General features: G+C 35.0%; 1 protein-coding gene across 1 annotated transcript in view; it reads left to right on the top strand.

The window, feature by feature from the left end:
* The window catches only part of LOC124640135 (neurexin-1), a 177,198-nt gene that overhangs the window by 145,133 nt on the left and 19,310 nt on the right, over positions 1-12,755 (top strand). The window contains exons 9-11 of the mRNA XM_047177799.1: positions 3,300-3,458; positions 4,330-4,482; positions 11,984-12,091. Coding sequence (XP_047033755.1) covers positions 3,300-3,458; positions 4,330-4,482; positions 11,984-12,091 — 420 coding nt within the window. The remainder of the gene's footprint in view (positions 1-3,299; positions 3,459-4,329; positions 4,483-11,983; positions 12,092-12,755) is intronic.

Below are 12,755 nucleotides of genomic sequence, written 5' to 3' on the forward strand. Positions count from 1 at the left end.
ACTCCATTAGTAAATATTTATAATACTCTGATAACCAACTCCGCTATACGGGTCACTAGAAACTACAAGCAATTCAATCTCAATTCATTGAGAGCACCATAACTGTCCTAATTGGTAGCGGGCGTCTTATTACTGCAGCCACTGCACTTTGTTGCCGGCAGTCTGTTTGTATTGCAATAGATAAGGTTTCTGCAGTACAAATGTTTAATGTCATTACTCAGTCTGTTGAAGATGAAATAGGTATCGATGGTGAAAATGATTTGGTGGGGCTTTTTGGTAATGGGATAGATGAAGATTTTTGAGGTAACTGTGGTGTAGGAATTTTGTAAGGGGGTACAAATGGTGTTAATAATAAAGATGATGAAGATTGACATAACATTGTAGGTCAGAACATAGCTACAATTTTATAGATATGGTCAGAGGGATAGTCGAGTTTGATGTAAAAAGTAATCTCATTCATATTAATAAACAACAAGACAATATAGATAAACTTGAAACTAATTCTGATTTAGATGCTAAACTTTCAAACATTCTATCTCAAGATTACAAAATTACAGCTAAAGAAAGATTTACAGCTACCAACTAGTTTATCGCGATGTAGTTAAATATAAAACTTGAAGCAGTTATTTCTGAAAACTTAGTTACTGCAGTACTTGTTAGTTTCTCCCGATATTATATCTTTTGCAACAGACCAACGGATAAACCGATCAGAGAGTTTGAAATATGAGAAAAGCGAAACAATTCTTTATAAGGTTTAATGGAAAATGATGATCCGATAGTTGGGGAAGTTGCTTGTTCTTTTATAAGAATAGACGGATTTATTTTCAAGATATTGGAATAGAATTGTGAAGGTGCTTTTTGTGAAGATGGTGATAAACGAAAATATATTATTATTCTTAATAATTGTATTAATATATTCGATAAACTTTTAAATACAAAAAGAATAAATAAATATATCTTGCGAAAAAAAAAAGGTGGATGAAACAAAATTACAGCAATTTACAAAGTTTGATATAAAATAAAGTTTTCATGAATTGAATATGATAAAGCCGCTAAAAAAACACTAAAAAGACCTGTAACTTTCTACATTGTAAATGGTTGTAGATTTTAGATTCACATCACACTTAGGTTTAATAGACTTTGTATTCCCAAAAGGTTTAACTTTCACGAGTTATTACTAGACATCGGATTATATGCACTATCAAAATGCCAAAATATGCATGCAAATATGCACTAAAAAAGAGCGAAATATGCACAAAATATGCACAATTAAAAAACTACTATTAGAATTAATTTTTATTTTCACAACATATGTATATTTAAATATACATAGAGCTACTATTAGTTGTAATTCTTGTGACATTCCTGCCGAGACCTCTTCAGGTAGAGTTTGTCCGCTGCCATTGATAAATGCGTTAACTTTTTTTATTGCTTCGAGACTCGGGTTTTTATACAAAACAGCATTTAATTTGCCACGAACATTTTCTGAAAGTGAATTCGGAAGGGCGTTACTCTGTTCAAACATTTTGTCTAATATTTCCAAGGACTTGCACAGAGGAAGGTTTTTAGTTTCTAGTCTCTCAATGGCATCGGGTATATTGTTGAAGTGTGTTGCAATAAGAGCAATATTTTGTTTAATTGAAGAATCCTCAAATGCCTGCTGGCTTGAATTAATTGCAATGGCTTCTGAACTGTCAAACTGGCTGAAATAAGCACTATCAATGAAAAAGTACCAAAATATGCAATAACGCTGAAATAATAGCATAATATGCATTTGCATATGCAAACATGCAAATGCATATAATCCGATGTCTAGTTATTACAAATTCAGATTATTTTAGGCCTAGCTTTTGTAAGCGTAACAGTACAATTTTCCTTTGACCAAACTTTAAATTCATTTGATCGAATGAGAACTTTTCCAAAATTGCAAAATGTCTTTGTAAAATTACTAGGTTTAATAGTGGAGTGGATATTCAATTCTAGCACAAGGTCATTACAACAATGACCTTTACTGCTCAGAAATAGAGCTCAAATTCCTTCTACAGATTCTTGAATAGCGACGAACAGGGAGCTATTAGAAAATAGCATTCTATTTACACGTTCACGCTTTTCATCCGGTCATGGTCAAATGCTTACAATACACCAACGTCTATAAAGTTTGTATGAGTGTGTTGTTACGTCATCACTTCAGACTAAGGCTTCGTTCAGACTTGGTGTTCCAAATAGTAGTTCCGTTGGGTTGGCGTTCATATATTTTTTGGGTCACTTCTCAGCAAAAACATATATGAAGTGGAGAAGTGTTTTGGGGGGTGTCTTTGTAATTTTTGCCCATTTTCAGACTAGTTTGATTTACTCCGGATTTCCATCCATCCTCCGAGCCTTGTTTCCAGCTATGTTGGGGTCGGCTTCCAGAATGATTTACTCCGGATTTCAATAACCAATTGAATTTTGACATTAGGTCCATATATGTCAAAATCTCTTATTTCCTTATTTATGTTTGAAAACCGCAGTAAACGTGTCGCAACTCAGATTTCAGCACGCATGCTCAAATATAAGCAGTCTGTAGGTTCTGTAATATTATTCCTGTTCACGTTATTGCCTACGCGTACATTAGAACGCCTAGTCTGTACAAAACTTTACGTCATCGCTCGAGCCTAACGATAGGGACATCTGGCTAGCCAAGTGTTTATCCAATATATTTTACGAGTAACAGCTAGACAGGCAATTTTGAGACCCTCTGTGGTTCGATATGAAAAAAGTTTTGTTTTTACATTCATTATCAAAGTTCGAGTGGTTACAAGGTAACGCTTGAGGAAGTTAATTAAGTCTTTATTTTTCATTGCTGTAATAAATTGGGGGTGTAAGATTCGTTGCGGTTTGCAAGATTTGGAACACGGCATCGATTAAACATTTAATCATACTAATATGGAAGTTTCGCCATTTTAATACGAGTTTATTTTACATTCTGAAATATATATTAACTGTTTACCATCATATACCTTTGAATAACTACCCCGTACCTTGTACCGCGTACCTTTAGAAACCTATTAATATGTGGTTCTTTATGTGCATGTGGTCTTTGTCATTCATGAAAATTTAAACAATACTGGCTTATGGATTATTCTAACACTAGTTTCTGAGCACTGTTGGCCGGGGCTTGTGTATTCATTTATACATTAAAATGAACAGCAGCGACACAAACACTCAGAAACCGAAAACATTCACAAATAGTGCATCCCACTAGCATCACACTCTTGAAAGTATTTCGAAATTTTTTCAATCATGTTTCTTGTCCCCAGGTATCAGCAGTAGTAGACGACGTGTATTCCGACCACTCGCACGTGGCCGGCTCGTTCACAATGCTGGCATCATCCAGGGCGCACGTGGGAGGTTCCCTCAACGCCAGGGCTCTGCCCGGAGCGAGGGTCCATACTAACTTCATTGGCTGTTTGAAGAAGGTGAGTTGGCTGGATATCATTATATGGACATGGTGGAATTTTTTTGGTACTCATTGTAGGTTTTACATGGAAAATTAAAAATTCAGGAAGTTTGTTGTATGGATACACAAGTTGTATGGAACAGTTAGTATTGAACATCATGCCTACAAAATTGTTGATTCATACGTGAGATTTTTTGTGAATGGACTGGTTGAGCAAATGGAGAATAGGTGGCATATATGAAAATGTAACACGGTTTCAAAAGTATTCACGTAACATATTTATTGCCTCTAGATACAATTTATTTTGTCAAACCTTTTAGGACACTGCAATTCTTCGTCAATAATTTAAAAGCTATCCCATAACGGAGCCTGAATTTGCATAAAAGTATTCAGAAATGCATTCATGCCATATTCAACATCCAGCTTAAAATAACAAACACTAAGGTCGCTATTTTTAAAGAAAACTGTGCATGAAACTTTATTTGCATTTATTTCAGAATACGTGGCTTTTGCTAAAATCTCAGTTCGTTTTAGCCGGTTCTTTTCAGGCTACAATGTGGATAAAAATTTTAATAATAGAATTTCCACTCTCTCAGAAATGGAAAAGATTTTTAATCAGGCCGTATTTTAATGTAAAAACAGTTACAAAACAGCTATTGCGTTTGCTTGATATAATACTCTTTCTCGACTTAAGCACGTTCTGTGGTTCGGTACTAACCACATAAAAAAATGGTTGATAGAACCATAGAACGAAGTTTGTAGAAAAGACACATTAAAATCTTCTCTAAGATCTAATCAGTAAACAAAATAAAGTTTGATTAAAATTGGAATCTCACATTATATTAGAACATCTTCTATGCACCTATTATATTCTCGATTTCTGTAACCAGGTGGAATTCTCAGCGGATACCCTTCGGCTGAACCTGATTGATCTGGCTCGAACTGGCAGCAAGCTGATCACCGTCACTGGACGGCTGGAGTATGTCTGCAGCGCCACTGATTCTGCAGACCCCGTCACTTTCACTACCAGGGATGCACATTTGGTAAGTCAAGATACATTATTGTCCTTTTCCTTACTTATTGCAATGTGATATGAAGTTCTAGATAGTAATTTTATTATACCAACTCTAATGGATTCATCATTAGTATCTGCTAATTTTTCACTTCGTTTAATCATATCGCCGTTCCTACTTTTCGATGTTAAAAATTCTGCTGTGGTAGCTAAAATCAATTATTTGCTGCCATAACATGTCTTTCGTAAACAAAGTTTTACTATTGTCAATATAATCAAGTATTTTCATTTTTTTTTTTTTTAATATAGGTACCAAGTTGTTTTAGTAAAATCCTCTAAAAATCAACAAACTTTTCATCATTACAATATACATGAACATTGTATTGTATTGTTGATACATGAACATACCTCTATATTCACAAATCGGAATCCGACTTTTCTCCGAGGGTAAGATCCTCTGGCGTTGTTCACGCCGCGGCTGAAGCAATAGATATTGATTCTAACTCCTCACTACGACAGCCTGAGCTCTCTCATCAGTTACACTGTTGTAAGGGATTTTTCGTATTTGAGGTCGACAAAAGAACGCAAAGATTTTTGGACGTATTTTTAATTCCTAAGGAAAAAGAACAAAATAAAAACAAATGCAGAAGTAATTATGAAAAACAGGGACAAAGAAAATATATTTTCGCCAGAAAACAAAGCAAATGCATGTAGAAGAATTTAGGTTCCAGCAAAAAGAACATATAAAAAAACAGAACGCAAAAACATGGAAAGAAACCGGCAAAAATGTTGCCATCAGAAGTATTTTAATTTTTGTCTCAATTCCTTCACAAGCCAGTCAGGTAATTAGAACCAACTAATTAAAGTAAGAAGAGGTAGCATCAATAACGTTGATAGCATCTAATGAATACTACAAGAAATAGAAGTAAAGGATTCTACTGAAGTAAATCCTATCGATTTGAAAGCTTCCTTGGTCGGAACTACCCACAATTAATGACCGCGATTGCTGTAGTTGAAGATCGAAAGATTCTTACTCAGTGGGACACTTTAATTTAGATGAGAAATTAGAATGAATGCTTAGAAATCAAAGAGATAGTTAAATTATGCACTAGTTTTGCAAACGCTCTGAAATCGACTTTGAAAATAAACTGTGAAAAATATAGCATAGAAAATTCCTTTTTGTACATAACAAACATCCAAATAAAAAAAACCTCTGCCTTTTATGGACGGTCAGTTACAAATTGAAGAGCCGTGTTTATAAAGTTTCATAATTATTATGTGACAGTACTGTGAGTGGTCGGAATGTCGTGGTGGCCTAGTGGGTAAAGGACCAACCTCTCAAGTAGGCGGGCGCGGGTTCGATCCCAGGTCAGGCAAGTACCAATGCAACTTTTCTAAGTTTGTATGTACTTTCTAAATATATCTTAGACACCATTGACTGTGTTTCGGATGGCACGTTAAACTGTAGGTCCCGGCTGTCATTGAACATCCTTGGCAGTCGTTACGGGTAGTCAGTAGCCAGTAAGTATGACACCAGTCTAACCAAGGGGTATCGGGTTGCCCGGGTAACTGGGTTGAGGAGGTCAGATAGGCAGTCGCTTCTTGTAAAGCACTGGTACTCAGCTGAATCCGGTTAGACTGGAAGCCGACCCCAACATGATTGGGAAAAAGGCTCGGAGGATGATGACTGTGAGTGGTCGGAATATAATAATGAGGATCAGTATAATCCTTGACATGAATAAAGTAAGGTGTAAAAGTTACTTCAACATTTTGGGCCAAGTTTTCGTAAACAACAAAGATTCGACACCGTTACTCCATTTACACCTAAAAATAGACAGACAACAACTCCCCGAAACCAATATCAGGTTAACAACTCTTATTTACAACCAAAACAACCGTGAACAAACATTTTAATCAACCAATACAAGTTTGGCAAACGTCGAAAATTCTCAATTCGTTACTTCCCCTCCGATACTCGCAAAAACTAAGTAGCAATTAAAAACAATGGGTACTTAGAAAAACCCGACCCGTTTAAAGATGACCATTGGTCTTTCAAGAGCACTTTAGAAAGCGGACTCTTGAACTCGGTCGAGTGTCACCGGGAACTTGATTAGATCGGAGTGGTGGTTATTTGATTTGAACTAAGGACGGGTTAGTCGATATTGATTGAATAAAACGTGTGGATCGAACCCTTCAAAGTTTCTTGTGATTTAGAAATGGAATGATTTATGAATTTCGGTGTCAGGGTTCAAAAACAATAATGAGGGGTCAATTATTGGAAATTTCGAAGTTAATGACGGGTTACTGATGGCATGTTTTGAGATTTTACTGGTATAAATTATGAGTTTTGTATTTAGGTAGGTAGAGGTATACATGCCTCTCATATTGTAGTTCCATTTTGCTACATATCTGAAATGCAAAACATACTGGAACAGTCGGAGCAACTAACTATCTCTGATAGTTCTACTTTTGTTTGAGTTGAGGGAATCAAAGCCGCAGATCGAACAAGCTTCATTGCTTCCATCGGAATAGTTTCTTTTGTTTTGTATTGCTGTATGCTCGTTATAGATATTTTATCTCACGTTAGTTGGTGAGCTGGCTATACTTGCGTGTGAAATGTACTTGCACATTGTCTTTGTATGCGTAATTTCGGGAGCGCTCAGTCGTGGCCGAGTTCAATCAAAATGAATTTAGCAGTATCGAGATAAGATTGAACAAAAAAAAAAAACAAATAGACTAAAAGCTAAAACACCCTTTTGATAATTGAAAACGGCTTTTGGCCAAAATATTGGATTTGTAATGACGTTTCTTAGCTGGTCATGTACTGTCATCAGAACTCAGAGCGTGTGCATAATTAGTTACAAGTGTAGCAAATATAAGCGTGTTAAAAACTTAGAGACAATATTATTAATAAGTAGATAAAACGGCAATAACGGATTAACTAAGGCCAATTATATTCACATTTAAAACATGCCCTTTAATTCACTGCGTCTCAAATGCCCTACATCAGCAACCTTTACCAGCCATTTTATATTTACTTTGGACTAAATCAATGTCAGCGAGGTCGGCCATACTTCCACTCAATTTACTGGAAACCACCTAATGTGTTTATAGCATTTCTTAGTAAAGGCATTACGAATTCAGTGGTTTCTACGTAAGTGCTTGAAAGGCGATTAAGTGACCTTTTCAGTGGTGTATGGCGTATGGTCGGTGATTGCATTGTGTACGACCTTAATTATTTTCAAGTTCGGTGTTTTGTAAAGGGTGTGTGTTTTGTGATTGATTGAATGTTTGAACCTGGTAGTAGGTATACCGACTGTACTGAATATTTGTTTGTGTCTTTCCAATTGTTCTATTGGTGAACAATAAATAATATTTTATTCAATTCTAATCTAATTGGTAAAGAAAATAAGGTTTTTATAATCGTTTTTTTTCAGTATCAGAATCAACGTGTTTATTTGTTCTTCTTTAATTACGAAGTTCATAGCTTATTTATTACTAGGGATTCTTAGGCTAGGTCATATAATATTCTGACACTGGATTTTAGACTAACAACCTTACATTATTCTTCTGAACTTAACTCCCTTTGTGTGTTTCTAAAGTTACTGAAGAAAACACAGTTTTCCTGAACAACCCGATGCTCGCTATAAAAGAAAATTATGATAACCCAAGTGGGCAGTTAGCTCAGGCTTACAACTGGCTCGCTCAGCTAACGTAAACGCCAGCTAATATGAGCTCTTAGAAAATGCTGTTTTTTACTAAAAGGATTTCTCTTAGACAAGGGAATTCTCTTGGTGCTGCAATGAATATAATTAATTCTTGGAATGGATAGCGTATTTGAGTCTCTATACATAAATTGTACGTTTGTAAATAATAATATCAATCAATTATGTCTCATATCATCATCGGTATCAATATTGTCAAATTATGTAATTGAATATCCTCGATTAGCATAGATGTTTTAATGCGTTACAAACCTGTTCTATGTGTTCCAACCATAACATACTTAAATATTGATACATAAATACTAACTGACTTACGTCTTCATCAACAATGGTTCTACCTACAAGTTTATCTCTTCCACTAATCCCATCAACGGCTACCATCCTACTAACATCGTCCCTCACACAATCCAACCTTCTGACATCACTTAAAAAATGTAACGCAATCCAAAGAAACGCAAGTAGGCACATTTTCCGCTTAGCCCCGCCTTCGCGTCGCTTTCGCTGAAGCAAGTCTTACGCTTCAGTTGCTGGGGTTAATGGGAATAACTGATTTTAATGTAAAGATAAGGGCGCGAAGGAAATGTGAGGGCCATTGAGAACGGTTTTGGGACTTGCTCCGGTGCTTATGTTTCGATTTTTGGTTGGCAGGCTAAGTTGCGTGGGTGTGCGGTTACAAATGGTCTTGAGCTGGGAAAACTTGAAGGGAAAGAAGACATAGTATGCCCAAAGTAGTGACTTTAGGAAGGCTCTGATGTTCTAGGTAGTAAAGAAACATCTTGGATTTATTAATCTTGGCAAATTCTGTGGTCGTTTCGGGAGTATAAGAATAAATTAAACCTCAGTGATTTAAAGTAGAAAGAATTCATTACGTACCTATTTTCTCTAAAACATTACCCTCTAACACGCAACTACATAGATTTAATCCTCATACATGTAGATTCTACTAAAGCTTGCTTTTAACGGATTACAACCAGGGTAATTACGGCTATTTTAGTTACCAACGCGAAAATATTTTACGATGCCCGCAGGTTTAACGAATGTACTACAAAGGGATATTTGGTAGAAATAATAAAATGTAAAAGAACCTACCAACCTTTTGCCCGGCAATTTGAGGTTCATTCAGAATCTGCTTTTGTAATTCTGCAACAATTTGTACTGATGGGAGATGCATGGAAAGTGAATTATGAAGTTATGGTGCCTCTCAATATTCTACCGACGATCATATTTTTTGGACTATATTGGAATTTAGTAGAGCGGAAACGTATTGATTTTGGCGACATCAAATGGTTTAAGTCGAATCGAATTTGTGGATATGCTGCTGTATCTATGACTTTTGTTTTGAAAAAGTTATCGAATGCAATAATGTTTTGTTATCATGTCAGAAACGCAACTTGATAAATGGTACCATTTTTGGGTATTTGAAAATGTAGATTTCGAGATTTATGAAAATGGTTTTAGACAGGCACTTAATCATTGTTGGCATGTCTTTCTTGAATAGGACTGAAATTATACAGACCTTAAGTAGACCAACACCTACCATGACCAATAAAATAGGTGCCACAAATAACTTTGAAAACACAACAAAACATTGAAAATGACTTCATTTTCTTTTAAATAAATATCAAATAACCACCCTACAATAGCCATTAACCCTAGGCCTTTCACATCAGTGAAAGCCAATTTTATCGCACTTAGGATCTCCGATGTTCACCTCTACGACCTATGACCTTCCCAAGGTCCCTTCGTGTGTATTCGTAACCGTTCGTGAACCCTCGGCTTTAATTGTCCACGGTTGTGTACAGTTCGAAGCATTGTTTGCTTTTACGAAGGCTTCTAGGAATCTTATTGTAAAAACATTGGATTTTTTTCGCAGAATGTTTAGACTGATTGTTGATTTAGCGCTTTCGGTATTTACTTTGGGTAAATAAATAATAATAGTCTCGTTGTTGTCATATTGATTAAAAGTATCTACAAACGTAAATATGAAGTTTACTGCATTAGTTTCTAACAGCACTAGAGTTTGGCTTTAATTCTAGATAAATGTGGTTGTTCTCATGTTAAATGATTTTCAGGCTTCTACAAATCTGTAGCTCTGCTTTAGAGTACTGCAAAGTTAAATACTGGCTAAACAGATTTCAACAGACTCCTCAATTTTACTGCCTAAAACTAAACCATTTCAAATCCATCAGCCTACTAACCAAGCATATTAGGTCTTCTCATTTTAGATCGGCCAGGCCAAACACATCATCACAATCAACAAATTAGCTCTAGTTACACAAAACATATTTGCCTTGTTCGTTATACTAGCTCTAATGAACATATTAGCTGTAACTGCAGTTAGCTATGTGTTGCTATTAACTTCATTGTTCCCTTGTGGAGTATTAGTTTACGAGTCCGACTGTGCTACAGCAATAACCATATTGATTTTATTTGTGTTTATGATAGTAGCTACTTTGGAACAATGGTTGTTTATGATTGTTGTATTGTTAAGCAATGTTTGATGTGTTTGATGGTTGTGATGAAATATCTAGATTCGAATTTTTCTTCTCAAACAGTGTCGGTGTATAGATATAGATTGTCAGGGACAATTTTCTATGTAAAGATATCGACCATGTAACATACTAAAAGATTTGATTTGAAAACTAAAACATGATAGCGTGAATAAAGTGTAACACTGCAACAATATTGTTTGAATGTTTCTTTAATAGATTCCAAATCATAAACCTCTTTCAAACAAAATTACTAACAGACGATGAGAAATGAACTGGAATTACATTCGTATTCGACATTCAGGTACAGCCAATATCCACTAATTTCCGAACCCATCCGTGCTTAAGCTATGAATTTATTGATTTCGCCTACAGTTTGGGCGCTCAATAATTCACCAACTAATGTACAAATGATGTTCAGGAATGATATTGATTTCAATTGTAATAAGATTGAAGGTTATCTTATGAATATGGTAAATATTGAAGTTCATTTGTTTTGTTATATAAGTAACTGTTGCGGCTAAAGATGACACAACTCTATATTCTGGTATAGTTCGCATTCCAATATAGACGTTGATAAAATATATCTTCATAATGAAATAAAGAAGAAAGAAAATAACTTGCCTTAATAAGCAAAAAATTAAAAGTTAAAGTCAGCTTTTGTTACTACAAATTAAGTGAGGATATTTCATTTCCAAGACATCAAAAGAAGATAGAATGTAGACATTTGTTCCCATCTTTTGTTTAGCTCTGATTGCCTGTACAGTGGAGATTGCGCAAATTGCTGATAAGGCTGAATATTTTCCACCATTCTTTCAGTTTAAGGCCTTTAAATAGCGTGCATTACTTTGAAAATTCCTTAATCAAGGCCTGAGTGACCCTAAATATTATATTTGTCTAACGTGTTTTTTCAATCAGGGATCGGGAAACATTTGTGTATTTCTTTCGCAATTAATGTTATTTTAACCACTCAGTTACCATTTACTGTTCTTTAATATTGTCTGAACGATTTTCCATGAATAATATTTTTGGAGTACTAACTTTTTATTCAAGTTTAAAGCTGGCATACAAATTACTTTTGTAATAAAATAAAACTTGGAAAATTGAAATTTTATTTCTATTTATGTAAAGGTCAGATGATGTTACACCTACGTAAGCTTTATTTGCCTAAAATACTATTTCAATTTCATTGATGACAATCTCTCCTCCTGTATTAACATGGATCCTAAAAATAACTGGTTTAATAACTATCATGGTTTTTTTCTAATCTACTGTTTGTAGACATGGTTTATGTGATTATGCTTTTTCTAATTCACAGATACTACCAAAATGGGAAGCAGTGAAGACAGGAACGATATCTTTCAAGTTCCGTACAAACGAACCAAATGGGCTTGTTCTCTTCAACATGGGCGCCAAGCCACCAAGGGTAGGTTGCACGGTAAGGGGTGGAGCTTTTGGGGTTAGAACAATCACTTAAGAGATTAATATCATCTTCATTGGAAAGTAAATCACGATCATGGTCATTGAGAAGTCGCTTTGTGGGGTATCGCATTTATTTTTCTTTGGTTAACAGCAGTTTCTTATACTAAAAGTTGAGGTGTGGTGAAATTTGGGATTTTAAAGTCAATTATTTGATGATTATCAGTGGGTTAGAATTATTTTTTTGAAGGTTCATTCATTTTGATGAATCATTTAAAATTACGTAACTCGTTTAGTACTTACTTAGGTTTATCATCTCAGTGCACATTTTAATTAATTGTTATAAGACTATATAGTAATAAACATTTATTTAGCTTGTAAAACAATGTAAAAAGAAGACCCAATGTTGTCATAGATATTAAAAAGTAGAAATTAAATCCTTGCGAAACCCCACTAACCTCAATGGATACTCAAATCTCCGAATTTAATAATACGAGTCAAAATTCACGAGGGAGAAATTAAGAGGTCCCTTTTATTAAATCTTGTCATGTAAAATGGACCGACTCATAATAAAAATCTGATTAAAGTTGTTCAAGAATTAGACTGTTTGAAATGATCTCAATCCATTGAGGTGCTGCATGGTAGGTCAAGTTGAAGAGATTATTATAAAG

The sequence above is a fragment of the Helicoverpa zea genome, chromosome 20 (assembly GCF_022581195.2).
Source record: "Helicoverpa zea isolate HzStark_Cry1AcR chromosome 20, ilHelZeax1.1, whole genome shotgun sequence".
NCBI classification, from domain to species: Eukaryota; Metazoa; Arthropoda; class Insecta; order Lepidoptera; family Noctuidae; genus Helicoverpa; species Helicoverpa zea.